The following is a 24,854-nucleotide window of genomic DNA, read 5'->3' as shown; positions in this document are numbered from 1 at the left end:
TAATGTCCTGTGGAGCCCAGACAGCAATACATAACTATGCTTAACGAATGATATTAGATTTGGTAATTCTTGTTCCATTCTTATAGCTAATAGATGATGTGTTAGATTTTACATCCTGCGCGGATCAGCTGGGGAAACCAACGGCTGCAGATCTACGCCTGGGGTTAGCAACAGGCCCAGTTTTATTTGCTTGTCAACAGGTAAGTTGGTAACGCATGCAGTTCTATGCTTCCCAATCAGACGTGTCGGATACAGAATTTTAAAACCATTTTTAAACAGTACTTTAGACTAATTTCATATGTAACGGTAGAATGTATGATGCATCTTGTTAGTTTCAGGTATAACGCCATTTTATAATCTAAATTAGGAGAAAACTTTATTTGTAATCTTTGAGAGAGAAAAAAATGTTTCTCAGTCAGTTAAGAATAGATTACTTTTCACTGAAATATATTTGATGTAACGATTAGTGCGCCTTATATCAAAGTATTATACATTTTTCTTTCATTTGTAGTTTCCAGAGTTGAACGCAATGATAATGAGAAGATTTACTTCACCGGGAGATGTTGAACGAGCGTGGCAATATGTCCGTAAAGTAAGATCCTCTTGTTTTGTTTCAAGTCTTATATTCCAGAAAGAAGCAGAAATATCTGATATTTATAAAATGTTGGTGTGATTAAAGAAGCTTAATCCAATCAGCGGGATAGAATTTGATATATAAACAAAGTACAGCTAAACCATTTGATTTGGTATTTTCTATGGAATTTTAACTAGGATGTTTCATTGCATTTTCTTTGTCTAAGCGCTCTTCAATTTTAGTTTGAAAGTAAAAAAGTATATACATACCAAAGAAGAAAAAATATTTTAACCCCTTAAGGACCAGTGATGTACCCTGAAGAAAAAATAGTTTAACCCCTTAATGGGCGTTGTTAGTGGGTTAATGAATATTTTGGCTGTTCGTTGCTCTAAAAAGTCCAACACTTTATAGGCCACTGGCACTGTACAGCAGACAAGATTAAGGGTACAAGTGAAAATTAAACTTTCATGATTCAGAAAGCACATACAATTTAAAACAACATTAAATATATTTTTATAAGATAATATTGTAGTTATTACCCGTCATGTTGAAATCTAGATTTTACTCCATTCCACTTCTGATTTGCACATGTGCTGCAACTCTCCTTCAGCTACCTATAGTAGTTGCAGCACCCACATTTAGAGGGAGGTGTTTTACTGCCTAGAGGGTAATAAATTGTTTTATCAGTTTTACTGCCTAGAGTAAATTGCAGCACCCAGGTTTAGAGGGAGGTACATACAGGTAATATGTACTTAGTGTTTTACTGCCTAGATCAGGGGTGTCCAAACTTTGCTCTCCAGAGGTTTTGGAACTACATTTCCGATGATGCTCAGCCAGCATTTTATCTAGCTGAGCATCATGGGAAATGTAGTTCCAAAACCTCTGGAGAGCAAAGTTTGGACACCCCTGGCCTAGATCATTGGTTTTCAAACCTGTCCTCAGGCCTCTCTAACAGGCCACATATTGTGGATATCTGGACTTGTGCACAGGTTAAATAATCAGCTGATTAGTAAACATGGTTGTTTTACCTGCTATCGTCAAATGTAATCCTGTTGGGGAGGCCTGAGGACAGATTTGAAAACCAGTGGCCTAGAGTATATTAAATTGTTTGCAAATAGCTCCTTTGCCTTTATTTTATCATTCAAAATAGCTGATTTTCTTTTAGAGTGATGGTGGTCCATAGGGCTCCATAACATGTGGGATGTAATTCCTGCCACTTGGAGGAGGCCAAGAACCCACACAAAAGCTTAATGTCCCTCCTATCTCTCCTCAGTTTAACGCAAAGCCGAGCAACGAATAGGAAACAGATAGGTAGGAAAAACAAAAGCAGGGTCTATAGAGGTGCAAATTATCATTCCGATAGAAAATAATTTATCAGGTAAGAATAAATTTTTTTCTTTTGTATAATGATGGTCCATAGGGCTCCATAACATGTTACAGAAAGAGTGGGACAATTTCCAGGCTGTTCCTATTTACCAGATACTGTGGTCTGAAGGACTTTCCTGCCAAAATCTGCTTGCAAAGAAGCAAAATCATCAAAGCAGTACATTTTGAAAATGTATGCAGAACAGACCATGATGCAGATTTGCAAATCTGCACCAAATAGGCATTTTAAAAGCCCAAGAAGTTGCAACTGTTATTGTATAATGGGCTGTGATAGGTTTAAAGGGGCGACTTTCTCGCCACCATGTAGGCTTTGTGAATTACCCTTTTGAGCGAAGAGGCCAAAGCTACAGTAGTAGCCTTCTGCCCACTATGAGTCACCAAGTAATGAACAAACAGGCTGGAAGTTTGTCTGAACTCCTTAGTAGCTTGAAGATAAAACTTCAATGCTCTGACTAGATCAAGATTATGTAAAAGTTGTTCCTTTTAGAATTAGTAGGATCTGGACACAAAGAAGAAACAACAATCTCCTGGTTGATATTTTCCGAAGAAACTACATTACAATAGCCCAAGTGTCGAAGAAGGACCTTGTATCCACCAAGAGAGAGAATTCTTTGACCACTGATTGAGCAAAGACTGTTGAAGTGATCACAAGTGGAGGTGGGCAAAGGGAACAGCGTCTGAAGCCACAACCATAAGACCCATTACCTCCATGCATTGAGCTATTGCTGGGATTTAAGTACTTTGCAGGGACAGCAAGCCTTCTGAAGTTTTTTTTTATTCTTTGTAATTCAGTCAGGAATAAGACGCATTAGGACAAAATCTATGATGACCCCTAGAAAGGACACCCTTGTAGCTCAAGTTCTATAGAACATTGATTCTCCAACCATACCTTTTGGGTATGAGCAATAGCTAGAGACAGGGAAGGAGCCTGCACTAAGATATCATCCAGATAAGGGACAATTGAGATCCCCCTAAGCTTTGAAGGGCGACAACTGATAGTTTGTCTAGGAATGCAAACCTTAGTAATTGATGGTGGTCCTTGTGAATAGAGATGTGCAGGTATACATCTTTAAGGTTTAAATTAGGCATGAATTGACCTTGTTGGATTAAGAGTAAAAATTTGCAATTTGTTTCTATTGTGAAGAAAGGTACCCTTGGGATTTTGTTTAGGGTTTTCAAGTCTAAGATGGTCTGAAAATTACTTCCTTCTTTGGGGTAAAACCTTGTCCTAGTTCTGAGACGGGTACAGGGACAAACACTGCCATTTCCTCCAGGTACTGGGCGTATTAGATTAAGGCAGCCACCTTTTGCAGGATTTCTGGTTAAAGCAAGTAACCATAGCTGGATTTGAAATCTCAACCTTCAGATTTCAAGCCAACCCCTTATCCATTAAGGTTAGTTTCCAAAAGAGGATCCAGGTCTGCTGGTTAGTTAGGAGGACTCTAATCTAAGAGAAGGAAAACTCCTGATCTCTTAAAGGACAAAAGGAATAAATCCAGCTATCCAGACTATTTCTTTCTGATGAATTCTGAAATGAGTAGACTTATGCATAAAAATAATACAAAGTTACATGAAATTAAGTATCAGTATGTACTATACACATGCATACACTAAACAATACGCACATATTTAGAATGATATTTGGCCTGACTGACTAGACAAGCACTACATATAGATAAACAGGTACACTGTTGATACTTGAAAAGCCATGTCCAGAATAAGCATATAAATAAACTTTTACAAAGTGAATACACTATGTACAGTGCTGATGAAAATTTTCATAATCAATATTCAGTATCTGCATAATAAAACCTATGTGCACAAATGTAAACTACACATATAATGGGTATAAAAGAAATACCAATAGATATTTTCTCTAGAGGATCTCCACTTTTGTTCTGATTTGGAGAAGTCCTGCAGGACTGCATTTGGAATTAATCATGCAGGGTAATATAAATACATAAGCCATATCATATTGTGTACACTAACTAATAGTATATAACAATGTCTACAGAACTACATAGACATTTCTGCATATGTAAAAAGCATTATGTGCGCTGCTATACATGCAATAAACATATACATTTTTTATAGATTTGGATAAAATAGTAACATTCCAAAGAGCATAAAATGTACGACAGTATAAATAATACAGACTGACATAAAAAAAACTCTGTGGAACCATATGTCATTATCTTCAGTACAATACATATTTGTACATCATTATAGTAAGTTGTGTACACTGTAGACTACAGAAGTATGTGCCTGCGGTGCACAGCTGCCTAAGTTCTTTGGGGGAAAAACCTGAATAAAGAATGTTATCAATTAAGAACACTTCAGAATAAATGATTAGCCCTCTGATAATTATGAAACACACAGCATATATTTCCTTATAAGCAGAAGGGTTAACAAGAATATGAAACTCAATAAGATCTGCTTGAAATTATAACAGGGACAATATTGGCATACTTCAAGCAAGTGTCATGATTTATAGTAGTGATTGGAAATAAGTCAATAATGCGGAATGGCATAACAACTGTATAATGAGATTATTGTACGGAGGGGACGCAGCTGCTTAGAGCTGATATAGTTAAACCTACCAGTTTTTTCTAAACACTGGTGGCAAGTATTATATATCAATAAATGTGGTGCAGACACTTTAATATTATATTATGGGTTTAAAAGAGAGAAAAAATCCTGGATCATAAACCTGGATAAAAGACAGGAAATTCAGCACTCTTTTATAAAGAATTGTATTAGTTCTTACAATAGGTAGCGTATTCAAACTCTGCTTAGGTCGCTGAGAGAAAAAGGAGATCATCAACATCCCTTGTGCCTAATCTCCCAAATACTATGGCAGAAAAAGTAGCAGGAAAAGCAGGAGTACAGATAATACATGTGTGTTAATATGTTCAGCAATATTAAATAAACATTTTAACCTGACCGGTCAGGCATCTGCGTTGGTACCAGGTATATGAATACATGCATATAACATAAATTGAAGGCAAGCCTCAAACATCAGTTAGTATCAGAAGCAAGTTATGCAGAGATATGTACATATGCAAAGGGAACAGCGCCCAGGCTACTACACCCTGCTGCGATCGGCACCTCTATTATGAGGCTTCATGCCGGGCAGTTTCAATCTTTGGGATCTAAGTAGACACTGGGATTGTGGGCCTAGAATATGTACAGTGCAACAGTAAACAGTTAGACATAAGAAAGCGGCAGTAAATGCATATATCATAAATTAAAGGCAAGCCTAAAGCATCACTTAGTATCAAAATCAAGTATGCAGAATTGTGTACATATGCATAAAGTATATGCAAAGGGAACAGCGCCCAGGCTACTACACCCTGCTGCGTACGGCACCTCTATTATGAGGCTTCTTGCCGGGCAGGTTTCAATCTTTGGGATCTAAGTAGTCACTGGGATCGTGTCCCTAAAATATGTACAGTGCAACAGTAAACAGTTAAGCATAGGAAAGCGGCAATAATGCAATTTTAGCAGTGAAAGCAATGTTAGCAGTCAGTTCTTAACTGGATGCAAAAGGTCATATGTTAGACTTAGAATTCATGAATGAAGCATGCAGGCAATAGCAGTTATTAGGATAAAAAAGCAAGATGCAGGAGAACACAAAGCCAGCCAGTGTGCAGTACATATGTATGGGGCATCCAGTGCTTGCAAATTCATATCTCTGAGACAGAGTTAGCCCCCTCGACAGGGTAGCTAAGTATGCATATCAAAAGTGCTTGCCAATCAATCAGGCAACAGTCATAAAACAATACGACCTTTTCCCAGATAGTTAGATTTCCAGGTGTTGTTTACTGCTTGCTTAGATCCGTCTTTGCCTCCAGAAGTTTAAGTGCTTAGGTCCGTTCATTTAGCGAAGCTTGTAGACATAATGTTTAAAGGTGTGCGAGGTTCACCGGTACAAACACAGTCCTCATGTTCCGGTCGGCTAGACCAATGCCGACACGCGTTTCACCCGCTTGGCGTTCCGGGCTTCGTCAGGGCGTAATCGCTAAATGAACGGACCTAAGCTCTTAAACTTCTGGAGGCAAAGACGGATCTAAGCAAGCAGTAAACACCTGGAAATCTAACTATCTGGGAAAAGGTTGTATTGTTTTATGACTGTTGCCTGATTGATTGGCAAGCACTTTTGATTTGCATACTTAGCTACCCTGTCGAGGGGGCTAACTCTGTCTCAGAGATATGAATTTGCAAGCACTGGATGCCCCATACATATGTACTGCACACTGGCTGGCTTTGTGTTCTCCTGCATCTTGCTTTTTTCTCCTAATAACTGCTATTGCCTGCATGCTTCATTCAGGAATTCTAAGTCTAACATATGACCTTTTGCATCCAGTTAAGAACTGACTGCTAAAGCTTTCCTATGCTTAACTGTTTACTGTTGCACTGTACATATTTTAGGGACACGATCCCAGTGACTACTTAGATCCCAAAGATTGAAACCTGCCCGGCAAGAAGCCTCATAATAGAGGTGCCGTACGCAGCAGGGTGTAGTAGCCTGGGCGCTGTTCCCTTTGCATATACTTTATGCATATGTACACAATTCTGCATACTTTATTTTGATACTAAGTGATGCTTTAGGCTTGCCTTTAATTTATGATATATGCATTTACTGCCGCTTTCTTATGTCTAACTGATTAGGCACAAGGGATGTTGATGATCTCCTTTTTCTCTCAGCGACCTAAGCAGAGTTTGAATACGCTACCTATTGTAAGAGCTAATAAAGTTCTTTATTAAAGAGTGCTGAATTCCTTGTCTTTTATCCAGGTTTATGATCCAGGATTTTTTCTCTCTTTTAAACCCATTATTTATATACATATTTTCAGGTTGTGTGGTATGTGCACTCTCAGCAGCAAACTGCAACTCACTCACTGGACTGTAGACATCTGTGTTAAATCCAAATATTTCACAAATATGACACTGTAAAGGCTCGAGCAGGATATGAGGGTTTCAATGTTGTGACAAGTTGTGCCCGCAGGTGGGGCGTGTTTTGGTTGTATTGGAGGCGGCGGACAATGCATCTCGGCCAATCAGGATTTAGGGGTGTGCGACATTAGGTCTAATACACATAATACCCCTTTTTGCGATATTGATGTTATGCGGTAGGACTTGGCACCATAGAGTTAACCATACGGTATAACGTATCTCGTTGTGGAGCTAGTGGGTGGTGTTATGATCGGAGCGCCGGATTCGATATATTGGGATCACTGGGGCGTGAGTTTGCTTGTTGACATACGGGTCTTTGTGAGAGAGGAGTTTTATTAACCAATTATGCATCAGGGGCGTTTTTGCTCTTAGCCTATCAGGACTTTTGTTGTCCTATACATATGTTGGCTGACGGTTGTGACTCATATAGTTTACGATCATGATCCAGGTATATTTGGGGGCCATTGGATTCACATTTATCTTCATACTTACACTATTATAAGAACACACCTATATTATTCAAACATTATAAATATTCACAGTGTTTTTCGATTAGTAATTCACTAATTATACAGGCTTAGGCTTGTTTGCACACGGCTCATTTTGATTGGTAGCCTACCTGGGGGAGTGGTTTGTAGGCTTATAAAAGTTTTTTTTCCACTTGATCTTTGTCCGAGGAAGGGACGCTGTCAGTCCCAAAACGTCACAATTAATATTTGGATTTAACACAGATGTCTAAAGTCCAGTGAGTGCTTTCTCTATTTGAAAAAAATAAATAAAAAATAAAAATATATATATATATTATCTATATCTCCCACGTGTAGGGCTCCAATTATAGCAACTACTCAGGGTGCATTAAAAAGTACAACAGTCAAAGTCAATAGAAAGCACTCACCGGGTCTTATAATGCCTTAGAAATGTATTCACAGTAACGTTTGGGGGGTTTTGGCCCCGTCCTCAGACTATATGGTCTGAGGACGGGGCTAACATCCCCGAAACATTACTGTTAATAAATTTCTAAGGTATTATAAGACCCGGTGAGTGCTTTCTATTGACTTGAGAGAGAGAGAGAGATATAAAAAATAATGCATAAATGAAAGCCAAAATTAGTGCGGAGTATGTCCTCAACAACTATGATACCCAGGAAACATACCTGTTCCTCAGGGAAAACATCTGCAGATACCCCTAGAAGCAATTGCGACAGGAGAAAGCTCCTTATACCGTTTTCCTGCAATAACAAAGTGACTACAAAAAAACTCAGTCTTTAGAGTGGGCAAATAGACCGCAGCGCACAGATATTAATGGTGCTGTGAGAAAGCAGAGCGAGAGTCGCAACGTGAAGGCCATATTCTCATCTATTGCGCTCTCCCACCACCCCAAGCCTCCAGATCCTTCTATAAGTGGCTTCCTCAAACAAAAACAGCCAAAAGTATGCAGGTAAAAAACTAAAGCACTCCAAGAGACTTAAAGGGACAGTAAACCCAAAAAATATCTTTCATTATTTAGATAGAGAATACAATTTAAAAAAAAAAAAAGTTTCAAATTTACTTCTATTATCAAATTTGTTCCGTTCTCATGTTATTCTTTGTTGAAGGGATAGCTAGGTAGGTAGCGTGCACATGCCTGAACCACTACATGACAGGAAATAGTACTACCATCTAGTGCTCCTGCTAATGTATAACATTGTTGCAAAACTGCTGCCATATAGTGCTGTAGTCACGTGCACACTCATGCGCTTACATCCCAGCTTTTCATCAAAGGATAACAAGAAAACAAAGAAAATTTGATAACAGAAGTAAATTGGAAAGTTGTTTTAAAATTGTATGTTCTATCTCAATCATGAAAGAAAAAAATTGGGTTTTAAGTTCCTTTAATAAAAGTGAGACACATAAATATGAGGGAACCAACTGAAATAATAAATTATTAAACAAAATAATTTAAATAAGCATAGAAGCAGGCAAGGATTTCTATATATTTTCCTCTAACACAGCCCGAGGTATCTGCTAAGTTCCCTGAGAGAGCTGATAGAAAAGGCACTAACACCACCACTGCAACATAACACTGATTAACTCCTTTATAAACAGAGGTAATAGTTACAAATGTGTAATGTCCCCTGGCTATGCTATACCTAAAAGGGTATTTTCATATAGCCTGTGCGCTGTATTGCACTTATCTTTTGAAGATCTCCACTGAAGTTAGCAGCTATTGACAAAAGCTGTATGTAGTAGAGAGCCCACCCCATGCTTATACAGGTACAGCAGAGGATGTTAGAGTAAATACCTTGATCCCACGAGACGCCTGAGGGTAGTTATGGCTGAAATCCCATAGGGAAATAGCTGCACATATAACGGGGTATTCCTATGTACCTGTATCATTCAGCTTGCTGAAAATAACTTCTGCCTTCTTGGTGAATAATATGTCCCAGGGATAAAAGGGCTCACGTTGGTCTGAGCTCCCAAACACTAATCCATAAGCAAGTACCTGAAACACTTCTATTTTCAACCTTCTCCTGAGAGGCCAAGAACAAAACTAAGGAGAGATGGGAGGGAATTGAAGCTCTTGTGTAGGTTCTTGGATTCGTCCTAGTGGCAGGAATTATGTTATGGAACCCTATCCTCATTTAGCGCTGCGGAATCTGTTGGCGTGCTACAAATAACCGATAATAATAATTGTACAAAAGAAAAAACTAGGAATAGAGGTGTGAGAGACTAACAAATTCAAACCCTACCTATCAGGGTGAAAACTACTGACAAACTTGTGTCAAGATTTCTTTTAGAAATGACACCTGCCAAGCGTATCTCTGAAAGACTGAACATCCTTGAATGTGGGACTGAGTGAAAAGCACAGATTGGGTAGAAAGAGGCTGCACCTGGGTGGGTACCATCACATGGAGTGGGCTATTAAATGGGCATGAAACCCACATTTGTTGTTTTTTTTCATGATTCAGATAGAGAATACAATTTGTAAACAACTATCCAATTTACTTGTATTATTTCATTTGTTACATTCTCTTTTTATCCTTTGTTGAAGCAATGTGCTACTAAGAGCTAGGTGAATGCATTGGGTGATCCAATACCATGAGGCATATATGTGCAGCCCCCAATCAGCAGCTCCTAAATCTACCTAGGTATGGCTTTTACCAAAGGACAGCAAAAGAACAAAACAAATTGGATAAGTAAATTGTAAAGTTGTTTAAAATTGCACGCTCTACCTGAATCACGAAAGAAAGAAAAAATTGGGTTTCATGTCCCAGCTTAGCTTTTCTTTGTATTTTAGTCTGATCAATTCTTTAATATATCATTGTACAGATCCAAATCAGGGAATTTATTTGCAATGGGAAAGCTACAAATTGGGGAAAAATGTTACCGTGAAGCCAGGTCTAGATTTAAAATGGAAACTATGCACCATTAATGTCTATAGAAGTGCACAGATTAAGTTTCAAAGCATGAATGACCAAGACTATTTTGAAATCTAGAATTTTCAAAGTCTGTTTAGTGGTTCAATTTTCAAAACTAGCTAAAAAATAAACTGCCACTGTTTCGATAAGTTTTAATTAAAGGGACAGTCTAGTCCAAAATAAACTTTCATGATTCAGATAGGGCATGTCATTTTAAACAACTTTCCAGTTTACTTTTATCACCAATTTTGCTTTGTGCTCTTGATATTCTTAGTTGAAAGCTAAACCTAGGAGATTCATATGCTAATTTTTCAGACCTTGAATGGCTGCCTCTTATCTGAATGCATTTTGACAGCTTTTCACCACTAAATGGTGTTAGTTCATGTGTGTCATATAGATAACACTGTGCTCACGCACGTGGAGTTACCTAGAAGTCAGCACTGATTGGCTAAAATGCAAGTCTGTCAAAAGAACTGAATAAGGGGGCAGTTTGCAGAGGAAGGTAATCACAGAGGTAAAATGTGTATTAATATAACTGTGTTGGTTATGGAAAACTAGGGAATAGGTAATAAAAGGGATTATCTATCTTTTTAAACAATAACAATTCTTAGTTGAAAGCTAAACCTAGGAGATTCATATGCTAATTTTTCAGACCTTGAATGGCTGCCTCTTATCTGAATGCATTTTGACAGCTTTTCACCACTAAATGGTGTTAGTTCATGTGTGTCATATAGCTAACACTGTGCTCACGCACGTGGAGTTACCTAGAAGTCAGCACTGATTGGCTAAAATGCAAGTCTGTCAAAAGAACTGAATAAGGGGGCAGTTTGCAGAGAAAGGTAATCACAGAGGTAAAATGTGTATTAATATAACTGTGTTGGTTATGGAAAACTAGGGAATAGGTAATAAAAGGGATTATCTATCTTTTTAAACAATAACAATTCTGGTGTAGACTGTCCCTTTAACAACAACAAAATGGTTAAGTATCACAAATGTCTGGTATTACCTTACCCAAGAACTTTATTCTCAGAAACATGACAGTCAGTCTGTCTTATAACTATTGTAAACATAATGCTTTACCCAAGAATCTAATACATTTGAAAGCCAAAAAGTGAGTAATCTAAAAGATGATATTTGGGACAACTCGATCTTAATCAGGTCTGTTTCTTTTTATTCTGACTGGGGGGGGTGTTTTTACCCCATGTTATATTTACTAATAGATAACAGGCACAAACAGGACAAGAAACTTGTAATTTAATCAGATGAAATAATACTATAATATCATCAAAGATGAGGGGGGGGGATTAAAGCAAATTCAATGCTCAGCTAGCTCCCAGCTCCTGAGTCTACCTTGTTATGCTTTTCAACAAAGGATACAAAGAGAACATAGCAAAGTAAATAAAATAAGTAAATTGGAAAGTTGTATAAAATTTCATGAGCTATCTGAATCATGAAATAAATTTTTTGGGTTTCATGTCCCTTAAGTGGAAATCGCACATGTAATGTATTTATATGAGACTAGTGGTGAAGCCTGTTGCACGGGCCATTTTTTTTTTTTGCAGCGGTCCTACCCGTCCAGCCACACCCATGTCACGCCCCATCAAGGCCTATTTCTGCCCGGGTCACGCCCCCACTGCGTGCACAACTGACGACGGTGACGGACATGTTACTAGGGCGTTTATAGTGTAGATGTGTATATATACCAAAAAATGGTCAGTTAAAATTAAGATAATCAGATCTCACAAAGGATATACAATAGTACAGTATACATCAGAAGCCATACTGTAAAATACAGAAACAATTAAGTGTAAATCAGGATTTCTCCTGTTAAGTGTGGTCAGTCCACGGGTCATCATTACTTCTGGGATATTATCTCCTCCCCTACAGGAAGTGCAAGAGGATTCACCCAGCAGAGCTGCTATATAGCTCCTCCCCTCTACGTCACCTCCAGTCATTCTCTTGCACCCAACGAATAGATAGGATGTGTGAGAGGACTGTGGTGATTTAATTAGTTTATTACCTTCAATCAAAAGTTTGTTATTTTATAATAGCACCGGAGTGTGTTATTCATTCTCTGGTAGAATTTGAAGAAGAATCTACCTGAGTTTTTTCTATAATTTTAGCCGGAGTAGTTAAGATCATATTGCTGTTTCTCGGCCATCTGAGGAGAGGTAAACTTCAGATCAGGGGACAGCGGGCAGATTAATCTGCAAAGAGGTATGTAGCAGTTTGTTATTTTCTGACATGGAATTGATGAGAAAATCCTGCCATACCGTTATAATGTAAACTCAGCCTTAAATGCAGTAGATGTAGCTGGTATCAGGCTGTCATGTATGTATATTTTACACTTCAGTATTCTGGGGAATGGTACTTCACGGGTTTTATACTGTATGCATAGATTTTACCTAATTTGCAGGGACTTGCAATAGGTTTTAAATAACAATTGATTTATTGAGGTTAAACGTTTTTTTGCTGGCATGTAAAAACGTTTATTTCTCTGAGGTACTGGGTGAAAAAATGTTGTGGGCACTATTTTTTCCACTTGGCAATAGTTTTGTTTAATTTAAAGCAGTTCACTGATCTCTCTCACTGTTATGTGTGAGGGGGAGGGGCCATTTTTGGCGCTTTTACTACGCATCAAAAAATTCAGTCAGAGGTTCATTTTCTTCCTGCATGATCCGGTTCATCTCTTCAGAACTCAGGGATCTTCAAATCCTTTTTTTGAGGGAGGTAATCATCACAGCAGAGCTGTGAAGAGTGTAGCTGACTGTGATAAAAAACGTTTATTTGTGTATTTTTTCTGCTGCCTGGGTTAGTTATCCTTTGCTAATGGGAACAATCCTTTGCTAAAATTGTATATTTCTTACAAAGATTTGATGCTATAACTTAATTATTTTCAACTGTCATAATTTTTTCTGTGCTTCTTATAGGCACAGTTCGTTTTCATATAATTGTAAATTACTTGAAAAAGCATTTCCAAGTTGCTAGTTAATTGCTAGTGTGTTAAACATGTCTGATTCAGAGGAAGATACATGTGTTATATGTACTAATGCCAAAGTGGAGCCCAATAGAAATTTATGTACTACTTTAAATAAAAGTCAATCTGTACAAATTGAACATATTTCACCAGACAACGAGGGGAGAGTTATGCCGACTAACTCGCCTCACGTGTCAGTACCTGCATCTCCCGCTCGGGAGGTGCGTGATATTGTAGCGCCGAGTACATCTGGGCGGCCATTTCAAATCACATTACAGGATATGGCTACTGTCATGACTGAAGTTTTGGCTAAATTACCAGAACTTAGAGGCAAGCGTGATCACTCTGGGGTGAGAACAGAGTGCGCTGATAATATTAGGGCCATGTCAGACACTGCGTCACAGGCGGCAGAACATGAGGACGGAGAACTTCATTCTGTGGGTGACGGTTCTGATCCAAACAGATTGGATTCAGATATTTCAAATTTTAAATTTAAGCTGGAAAACCTCCGTGTATTACTAGGGGAGGTGTTAGCGGCTCTGAATGATTGTAACACAGTTGCAATACCAGAGAAAATGTGTAGGTTGGATAAATATTTTGCGGTACCGGCGAGTACTGATGTTTTTCCTATACCTAAGAGACTTACTGAAATTGTTACTAAGGAGTGGGATAGGCCCGGTGTGCCGTTCTCACCTCCTCCGATATTTAGAAAAATGTTTCCAATAGACGCCACCACACGGGACTTATGGCAAACGGTCCCTAAGGTGGAGGGAGCAGTTTCTACTTTGGCTAAGCGTACCACTATCCCGGTGGAGGATAGCTGTGCCTTTTCAGATCCAATGGATAAAAAATTAGAGGGTTACCTTAAGAAAATGTTTGTTCAACAAGGTTTTATATTGCAACCTCTTGCATGTATTGCGCCTGTCACGGCTGCAGCAGCATTTTGGTTTGAGTCTCTGGAAGAGACACTTGAATCATCTACACTAGATGAGATTACACTCAAACTTAGAACCCTTAAGTTAGCTAACTCATTTATTTCAGATGCCGTAGTACATTTAACTAAACTTACGGCTAAGAATTCCGGATTTGCCATTCAGGCACGCAGAGCGCTGTGGCTAAAATCCTGGTCAGCTGATGTTACTTCTAAATCTAAATTGCTTAATATACCTTTCAAAGGGCAGACCTTATTCGGGCCCGGGTTGAAGGAGATTATCGCTGACATTACAGGAGGTAAAGGCCATGCCCTGCCTCAGGACAAAGCCAAACCTAGGGCTAGACAGTCTAATTTTCGTTCCTTTCGTAATTTTAAAACAGGAACAGCATCAACTTCCTCTGCACCAAAACAGGAAGGAGCTGTTGCTCGATACAGACAAGGCTGGAAACCTAACCAGTCCTGGAACAAGGGCAAGCAGGCCAGGAAACCTGCTGCTGCCCCTAAGACAGCATGAATCGAGGGCCCCCGATCCGGGACCGGATCTAGTAGGGGGCAGACTTTCTCTCTTCGCCCAGGCTTGGGCAAGAGATGTTCAGGATCCCTGGGCGTTAGAGATCATATCTCAGGGATACCTTCTGGACTTCAAATCCTCTCCCCCAAGAGGGAGATTTCATCTGTCAAGGTTGTCAACAAACCAAATAAAGAAAGAAGCGTTCCTACGCTGCGTACAAGATCTTTTATTAATGGGAGTGATCCATCCAGTTCCGCGGTCGGAACAAGGACAGGGGTTTTACTCAAATCTGTTTGTAGTTCCCAAAAAAGAGGGAACTTTCAGGCCAATCCTGGATTTAAAGATCCTAAACAAATTCCTAAGAGTTCCATCGTTCAAGATGGAAACGATTCGAACAATTTTGCCCATGATCCAAGAGGGTCAGTACATGACCACAGTGGATTTAAAGGATGCTTACCTTCACATACCGATTCACAGAAATCATTACCGGTATCTAAGGTTTGCCTTTCTAGACAGGCATTACCAGTTTGTAGCTCTTCCATTCGGATTGGCTACAGCTCCAAGAATCTTCACAAAGGTTCTGGGTACTCTTCTGGCGGTACTAAGACCGTGAGGAATTTCGGTAGCTCCGTACCTAGACGACATTCTGATACAAGCTTCAAGCTTTCAAACTGCCAAGTCTCATACAGAGTTAGTACTGGCATTTCTAAGGTCGCATGGATGGAAGGTGAACGAAAAGAAGAGTTCTCTCTTTCCACTCACAAGAGTTCCCTTCTTGGGGACTCTGATAGATTCTGTAGAAATGAAGATTTACCTGACAGAAGACAGGTTAACAAAGCTTCAAAATGCATGCCGGGTCCTTCATTCCATTCAACACCCGTCAGTAGCTCAATGCATGGAGGTGATCGGCTTAATGGTAGCGGCAATGGACATAGTACCTTTTGCACGCCTACATCTCAGACCGCTGCAATTGTGCATGCTAAGTCAGTGGAATGGGGATTACTCAGATTTGTCCCCCACTCTGAATCTGAATCAAGAGACCAGAAATTCTCTTCTATGGTGGCTTTATCGGCCACACCTGTCCAGGGGAATGCCATTCAGCAGGCCAGACTGGACAATTGTAACAACAGACGCCAGCCTTCTAGGTTGGGGTGCTGTCTGGAATTCTCTGAAGGCTCAGGGACTATGGAATCAGGAGGAGAGTCTCCTTCCAATAAACATTCTGGAATTGAGAGCAGTTCTCAATGCCCTTCTGGCTTGGCCCCAGTTAACAACTCGGGGGTTCATCAGGTTTCAGTCGGACAACATCACGACTGTAGCTTACATCAACCATCAGGGAGGGACAAGAAGCTCCCTAGCAATGATGGAAGTATCAAAGATAATTCGCTGGGCAGAGTCTCACTCTTGCCACCTGTCTGCAATCCACATCCCGGGAGTGGAGAACTGGGAGGCGGATTTCTTAAGTCGTCAGACTTTTCATCCGGGGGAGTGGGAACTTCATCCGGAGGTCTTTGCCCAGATACTTCGACGTTGGGGCAAACCAGAGATAGATCTCATGGCGTCTCGTCAGAACGCCAAGCTTCCTCGCTACGGGTCCAGATCAAGGGATCCGGGAGCGGTTCTGATAGATGCTTTGACAGCACCTTGGACCTTCGGGATGGCTTATGTGTTTCCACCCTTCCCGATGCTTCCTCGATTGATTGCCAGAATCAAACAGGAGAGAGCATCAGTGATTCTAATAGCACCTGCATGGCCACGCAGGACTTGGTATGCAGATCTAGTGGACATGTCATCCTGTCCGCCTTGGTCTCTACCTCTGAAACAGGACCTTCTGATCCAGGGTCCATTCAAACATCAAAATCTAACTTCTCTGAAGCTGACTGCTTGGAAATTGAACGCTTGATTTTATCAAAACGTGGTTTTTCTGAGCCAGTTATTGATACCTTAATACAGGCTAGGAAGCCTGTTACCAGAAGGATTTACCATAAAATATGGCGTAAATACTTATATTGGTGCGAATCCAAGAGTTACTCATGGAGTAAGGTTAGAATTCCAAGGATATTGTCTTTTCTACAAGAAGGTTTAGAAAAGGGGTTATCTGCTAGTTCTTTAAAGGGACAGATTTCAGCTCTGTCCATTCTTTTACACAAACGTCTGTCAGAAGTTCCGGACGTTCAAGCTTTTTGTCAGGCTTTAGCTAGGATCAAGCCTGTGTTTAAAACTGTTGCTCCGCCATGGAGTTTGAACTTAGTTCTTAATGTTTTACAGGGTGTTCCGTTTGAACCCCTTCATTCCATTGATATCAAGTTGTTATCTTGGAAAGTTCTGTTTTTAATGGCTATTTCCTCGGCTCGAAGAGTTTCTGAGTTATCTGCCTTACATTGTGATTCTCCTTATCTGATTTTTCATTCAGACAAGGTAGTTCTGCGTACTAAACCTGGGTTCCTACCTAAGGTGGTCACTAACAGGAATATCAATCAGGAGATTGTTGTTCCATCTTTGTGTCCTAATCCTTCCTCGAAGAAGGAACGTCTGCTACACAATCTAGATGTAGTCCGTGCCCTGAAATTTTATCTACAGGCAACTAAGGATTTTCGTCAAACGTCTTACCTGTTTGTCGTTTATTCTGGTCAGAAGAGAGGTCAAAAAGCTTCGGCTACCTCTCTCTCCTTTTGGCTTCGTAGCATAATACGATTAGCCTATGAGACTGCTGGACAGCAGCCTCCTGAAAGAATTACAGCTCATTCTACTAGAGCTGTGGCTTCCACTTGGGCCTTTAAGAATGAGGCTTCTGTTGAACAGATTTGCAAGGCTGCAACTTGGTCTTCTCTTCATACTTTTTCCAAATTTTACAAATTTGACACTTTTGCTTCTTCGGAGGCTGTTTTTGGGAGAAAGGTTCTTCAGGCAGTGGTTCCCTCCGTATAAAGAGCCTGCCTGTCCCTCCCGTCATCCGTGTACTTTTGCTTTGGTATTGGTATCCCAGAAGTAATGATGACCCGTGGACTGACCACACTTAACAGGAGAAAACAAAATTTATGCTTACCTGATAAATTCATTTCTCCTGTAGTGTGGTCAGTCCACGGCCCGCCCTGTTTTTTATGGCAGGCTTAAAAATTTTTTGGATTATACTCCAGTCACCACTACACCCTTGGGCTTCTCCTTTCTCGTTGGTCCTTTGGTCGAATGACTGGAGGTGACGTAGAGGGGAGGAGCTATATAGCAGCTCTGCTGGGTGAATCCTCTTGCACTTCCTGTAGGGGAGGAGATAATATCCCAGAAGTAATGATGACCCGTGGACTGACCACACTACAGGAGAAATGAATTTATCAGGTAAGCATAAATTTTGTTTTTTCCATATTGCAGGGAAATTGTGTAAACCTAGTAACTTGAGTTGCACCCAATCCAGACTTTAAAAAAAAAAAAAAAAATGAAAAAGAGAAACTATTCTTCATGTAAGCCACTACCAAATTCTCATTCAAGCAACACATCTGTTTTTCTCTTGTTAAGTGTGTTCAGTCCACGGGTCATCCATTACTTATGGGATATATTCTCCTTCCCAACAGGAAGTTGCAAGAGGATCACCCAAGCAGAGCTGCTATATAGCTCCTCCCCTCACATGTCATATCCAGTCATTCACTTGCAACCCTCAACAAAGAAGGAGGTCGCGAGAGGAGTTGGAGTTTTTACTTGGTTATTCTTCAATCAAAAGTTTGTTATTTTAAATGGCACCGGAGTGTGCTGTTTTTCTATCTCGGGCAGTATTTGGAAGAAGAAACTGCCTGCGTTTTCTATGATCTTAGCAGGCGTAACTAAGATCCACTGGCTGTTCTCGACATTCTGAGGAGTGGGGTAACTTCAGAAAATGGGAATAGCATGCGGGGTCCCCCGCAAATGAGGTATGTGCAGTACAATATTTTCTGGGAATGGAATTGACTAAGAAAACACTGCTGTTACCCGTATGATGTAAGTACAGCCTTAAATACAGTAGTAGCGACTGGTATCAGGCTGATAAATGTATGCACAGTAGAGTTATTTTCTAGGGACTAGAATTTGACTGAGAAAATACTGTTAATACTGAAATAATGCTTAAGCCTTATCTGCAGTGGAAGCGACTGATAGCAGGCTTAGTAATAACTTTGCATGACATTAAAAAAGTTTGTTTTTAAAACGTTTACTGGCATGTTATTCGTTTTGTGAGGTACTTTGGTGATAAATCCTTTTGGGCATGATTTTTTTCCACATGGCTAATGTATATTTCTGCATAGAAACCGTTATATCAGGTCTCCCACTGTTGTAAATGAGTGGGAGGGGCCTTTTTTAGCGCCTTGTTGCGCAGTTAAAATTCTAGCACAGTCTTCCTGCTTCTTCCTCCTTGATCCAGGACGTCTCTAGAGAGCTCAGGGGTCTTCCAAATTCGTTTTTGAGGGAGGTAATCAGTCACAGCAGACCTGTGACAGTGTGTTTGACTCTGATAAAAGCGTTAAATCTTAATTTGATATCCGTTTTGGGGTACTGAGGGGTTAATCATCCTTTTGCTAATGGGTGCAATCCTCTGCTAATTAATACATTTTAAGAATTGTTGACTATAACTGAATTATTTCTTTGTTATTCAACTGTGTTTTTAAAAGCGCTGCAGCGTTTTTTATATTGCTTGTAAACTTATTGAAAGTAATTTCCAAGCTTGCTAGCTTCATTGCTAGTCTGTTTAAACATGTCTGATACAGAGGAATCTGCTTGTTCATTATGTTCAAAAGCCGATGTGGAGCCCAATAGAAATATGTGTACCAATTGTATTGATATTACTTTGAATAAAAGTCAATCCGTACCGATAAAGAAATTATCACCAGACAACGAGGGGGAAGTTATGCCGTCTAACTCTTCTCACGTGTCAGTACCTTCGTCTCCCGCTCGGGAGGTGCGTGAGATTGAGGCGCCAAGTACATCAAGGCCCTTACAAATCACTTTACATGATATGGCTAATGTTATGAAAGAAGTATTATACAATATGCCCGAGTTAAGAGTCAAGAGCGACAGCTCTGGGTTAAGGACAGAGCGCGCCGATGACACGAGAGCCATGTCTGATACTGCGTCACAATTTGCAGAACATGAGGACGGAGAGCTTCATTCTGTGGGTGATGGTTCTGATTCGGGGAGACCGGATTCAGAAATTTCAAATTTTAAATTTAAGCTTGAGAACCTCCGCGTGTTGCTAGGGGAGGTGTTAGCGGCTCTGAATGATTGTGACACGGTGGCAATCCCAGAGAAATTATGTAGGCTGGATAAATACTATGCGGTACCGGTGTGTACTGACGTTTTTCCTATACCAAAAAGGCTTACAGAGATTATTGGCAAGGAGTGGGATAGACCCGGTGTGCCTTTTTCCCCTCCTCCGATATTTAGAAAAATGTTCCCTATAGATGCCACCACACGAGACTTATGGCAGACGGTCCCTAAGGTGGAGGGAGCAGTTTCTACTTTAGCCAAGCGTACCACTATCCCGGTGGAGGATAGCTGTGCTTTCTCAGATCCAATGGATAAAAAATTAGAGGGTTACCTTAAGAAAATGTTTGTTCAACAAGGTTTTATATTACAGCCTCTTGCATGCATTGCGCCTGTCACTGCTGCAGGGGCATTCTGGTTTGAGTCTCTGGAAGAGGCGATTCGCACAGCACCATTGGATGAGTCTTTGAGCAAGCTTAGAACCCTTAAGCTGGCTAATGCGTTTGTTTCGGATGCCGTAGTGCATTTAACCAAACTTATGGCTAAGAATTCCGGATTCGCCATGCAGCGCTATGGCTTAAATCCTGGTCAGCAGATGTAACTTCTAAGTCTAAACTACTGAACATTCCTTTCAAAGGGCAGACCTTATTCGGGCCCGGCTTGAAGGAAATTATTGCTGACATTACTGGAGGTAAGGGCCACACCCTTCCTCAGGACAGGGCCAAATCAAAGGCCAAACAGTCTAATTTTCGTGCCTTTCGTAATTTCAAGGCAGGAGCAGCATCAACTTCCTCCGCTCCAAGACAGGAAGGAACTATTGCTCGTTACAGACAGGGTTGGAAAGGCAACCAGTCATGGAACAAGGGCAAGCAGGCCAGAAAGCCTACTCCCGCCCCTAAGACAGCATGAAGACAGGGCCCCCTTTCCGGAGACGGATCTAGTGGGGGGCAGACTTTCTCTCTTCGCCCAGGCTTGGGCAAGAGATGTACAGGATCCCTGGACGTTGGAGATTATATCTCAGGGATACCTTCTGGATTTCAAAACTTCTCCTCCACAAGGGAGGTTTCATCTGTCAAGGTTATCAACAGACCTAGTAAAGAAAGAGGCATTTCTACAATGTGTACAAGACCTCTTAGTGATGGGAGTGATCCACCCAGTTCCGCGAACGGAACAAGGGCAAGGGTTTTACTCAAATATGTTTGTGGTTCCCAAAAAAGAGGGAACCTTCAGACCAATCTTAGACTTAAAAATCTTAAACAAATTCCTAAGGGTTCCATCGTTCAAGATGGAAACCATTCGGACCATCCTACCCATGATCCAAGAGGGTCAATATATGACCACAGTGGACTTAAAGGATGCCTACCTTCACATACCGATTCACAAAGATCATTATCGGTACCTAAGGTTTGCCTTTCTAGACAGGCATTACCAGTTTGTAGCTCTTCCCTTCGGGTTAGCTACGGCCCCGAGAATTTCTACAAAGGTTCTGGGCTCACTTCTGGCGGTACTAAGACCGCGAGGCATAGCGGTGGCTCCGTACCTAGACGACATTCTGATACAAGCATCAAGTTTTCAAAATGCAAAGTCTCATACAGAGATAGTTCTAGCATTTCTGAGGTCGCATGGGTGGAAAATGAACGTGGAAAAGAGTTCTCTGTTACCACTCACAAGGGTTCCTTTTCTAGGGACTCTTATAGATTCTGTAGAGATGAAGATTTACCTGACGGAGTCCAGGTTATCAAAGATTCTCAATGCTTGCGTGTCCTTCACTCTATTCCAAGCCCATCAGTAGCTCAGTGCATGGAAGTAATCGGCTTAATGGTCGCGGCAATGGACATAGTGCCATTTGCGCGCCTACATCTCAGACCGCTGCAACTATGCATGCTAAGTCAATGGAACGGGGATTACTCAGATCTGTCCCCTTTGCTAAATCTGGACCAGGAGACCAGAGATTCTCTTCTCTGGTGGTTGTCACGGGTTCATCTGTCCAAAGGAATGACCTTTCGCAGGCCAGATCGGACGATTGTAACAACAGATGCCAGCCTACTAGGCTGGGGAGCAGTCTGGAACTCCTTGAAGGCTCAGGGATCGTGGACTCAGGAGGAGAAACTCCTCCCAATAAACATTCTAGAATTAAGAGCAATATTCAATGCTCTTCTAGCTTGGCCTCAGTTAGCAACACTGAGGTTCATCAGATTTCAGTCGGACAACATCACGACTGTGGCTTACATCAATCATCAAGGGGGAACCAGGAGTTCCCTAGCGATGTTGGAAGTCTCGAAGATAATTCGCTGGGCAGAGTCTCACTCTTGCCATCTGTCAGCGATCTACATCCCAGGCGTGGAGAACTGGGAGGCGGATTTTCTAAGTCGCCAGACTTTTCACCCGGGGGAGTGGGAACTTCACCCGGAGGTATTTGCTCAACTGATTCGTCGTTGGGGCAAACCGGATCTGGATCTCATGGCATCTCGCCAGAACACCAAGCTTCCTTGTTACGGATCCAGGTCCAGGGACCCGGGAGCGGTGCTGGTAGATGCACTAGCAGCCCCTTGGGTTTTCAACATAGCTTATGTGTTTCCACCTTTTCCGTTGCTACCTCGACTGATTGCCAGGATCAAACAGGAGAGAGCATCGGTGATTCTGATAGCGCCTGCGTGGCCACGCAGGACCTGGTATGCAGACCTAGTGGACATGTCGTCCTGTCCACCATGGTCTCTACCCCTGAGGCAGGACCTTCTAATTCAGGGTCCTTTCAACCATCCAAACCTAATTTCTCTGAGGCTGACTGCTTGGAAATTGAACGCTTGATTCTATCAAAGCGTGGGTTTTCGGTTTCGGTTATTGACACATTAATACAGGCTCGGAAACCTGTTACCAGAAAAAATTACCATAAGATTTGGCGTAAATATTTATATTGGTGTGAATCCAAGAGTTACTCATGGAGTAAGGTTCGGATTCCTAGGATATTGTCCTTTCTACAAGAGGGTTTAGAAAAGGGCTTATCCGCTAGTCTATTCTTTTACACAAGCATCTGGCAGAGAATCCAGACGTCCAGGCTTTTTGTCAGGCTTTGGTTAGGATTAAGCCTGTGTTTAAAACTGTTGCTCCCCCGTGGAGCTTAAACTTGGTTCTTAAAGTTCTTCAGGGAGTTCCGTTTGAACCCCTTCATTCCATTGATATTAAACTTTTATCTTGGAAAGTTCTGTTTTTGATGGCTATTTCCTCGGCTCGAAGAGTCTCTGAGTTATCTGCCTTACATTGTGATTCCCCTTATCTGATCTTTCATTCAGACAAGGTAGTCCTGCGTACTAAACCTGGGTTTTTACCTAAGGTTGTTTCTAACAGGAATATCAATCAAGAGATTGTTGTTCCATCATTATGTCCTAATCCTTCTTCAAAGAAGGAACGTCTTTTGCATAATCTAGACGTGGTCCGTGCCCTGAAGTTCTACTTACAGGCAACTAAAGATTTTCGGCAAACTTCTTCTCTGTTTGTCGTTTACTCTGGACAGAGGAGAGGTCAAAAGGCTTCGGCTACCTCTCTTTCTTTTTGGCTTCGTAGCATAATACGTTTAGCCTATGAGACTGCTGGACAGCAGCCTCCTGAACGAATTACAGCTCATTCCACTAGAGCTGTGGCTTCCACTTGGGCCTTTAAGAATGAGGCCTCTGTTGAACAGATTTGCAAGGCTGCAACTTGGTCTTCACTTCATACTTTTTCCAAATTTTACAAATTTGACACTTTTGCTTCTTCGGAGGCTGTTTTTGGGAGAGAGGTTCTACAGGCAGTGGTTCCTTCTGTTTAATGTTCCTGCCTTGTCCCTCCCATCATCCGTGTACTTTAGCTTTGGTATTGGTATCCCATAAGTAATGGATGACCCGTGGACTGAACACACTTAACAAGAGAAAACATAATTTATGCTTACCTGATAAATTTATTTCTCTTGTAGTGTGTTCAGTCCACGGCCCGCCCTGTCTTTTTTGAGGCAGGTTCTAAATTTTAAATTATAACTCCAGTCACCACTGCACCCTATAGTTTCTCCTTTCTCGTCTTGTTTCGGTCGAATGACTGGATATGACATGTGAGGGGAGGAGCTATATAGCAGCTCTGCTTGGGTGATCCTCTTGCAACTTCCTGTTGGGAAGGAGAATATATCCCATAAGTAATGGATGACCCGTGGACTGAACACACTACAAGAGAAATAAATTTATCAGGTAAGCATAAATTATGTTTTTTGCTTCCTATGTGATCCACCGAACATAATTATTTTAAAATCGTGTACAAAAATTCTTCATCTATAGACTGAAACATACTGGATGTATGTAGAAGAAAATTAGTTTAAAAAAAGGAGGGGGTAAGAGGAAACTCTCCTGACTTAGAGAAAATATGAAACTGGACAGTAGTCTCTGTAATTAGGTGCGTCCCTGGTAGTGTCTCTCATACCAAGCAATGTAAATGAGTAAATAGAAGTACCTCTTCTCTTGTTGAGAGACCTCCGTAGTCACGTTGGGCTTATATATCTGCTAGCTCTGTAAACCTCTGCTTGTCTGATTCTCCGCGTTGGTATACAGTCTTCGGCGTAGGAAACTTCCTTCCTCTCTCACGCTAGCTGAATACAAGCTTGCCGGGTATAGCGTCCACACAGAGAATACAATTTAGAATGATCAGTACCAAAACAGGTGCTTAATCAATACTAACATCTGTGGTGCTGAAAAACAGATAAACTATAAACTAAATGGCTAAGTTTAATAATTATATGGTTGGTATATATGCTCTTAAATGAGCAGAGAGTATGACTTCAAGATCAATGTAGGAGATATTTAATCAGTAACGCCCTTAGAAAAATATGTCAATTTTTAAAATTCACTGCAGTGCATATTTAACGATACAAAACAA

The 24,854-nt window shown here is 40.9% G+C and overlaps 1 protein-coding gene across 1 annotated transcript in view; it reads left to right on the top strand.

Moving 5' to 3' along the window:
• Positions 1 to 24,854, top strand: part of PDSS1 (decaprenyl diphosphate synthase subunit 1) — a 93,373-nt gene that overhangs the window by 36,225 nt on the left and 32,294 nt on the right. Inside the window, exons 9-10 of the mRNA XM_053713923.1 lie at positions 87 to 200; positions 512 to 592. Of these exons, the coding sequence (XP_053569898.1) occupies positions 87 to 200; positions 512 to 592 (195 nt within the window). The remainder of the gene's footprint in view (positions 1 to 86; positions 201 to 511; positions 593 to 24,854) is intronic.

Source organism: Bombina bombina, chromosome 5 (assembly GCF_027579735.1).
Source record: "Bombina bombina isolate aBomBom1 chromosome 5, aBomBom1.pri, whole genome shotgun sequence".
Classification (NCBI taxonomy): Eukaryota; Metazoa; Chordata; class Amphibia; order Anura; family Bombinatoridae; genus Bombina; species Bombina bombina.
This window is presented reverse-complemented; position numbering and strand designations above follow the sequence as displayed.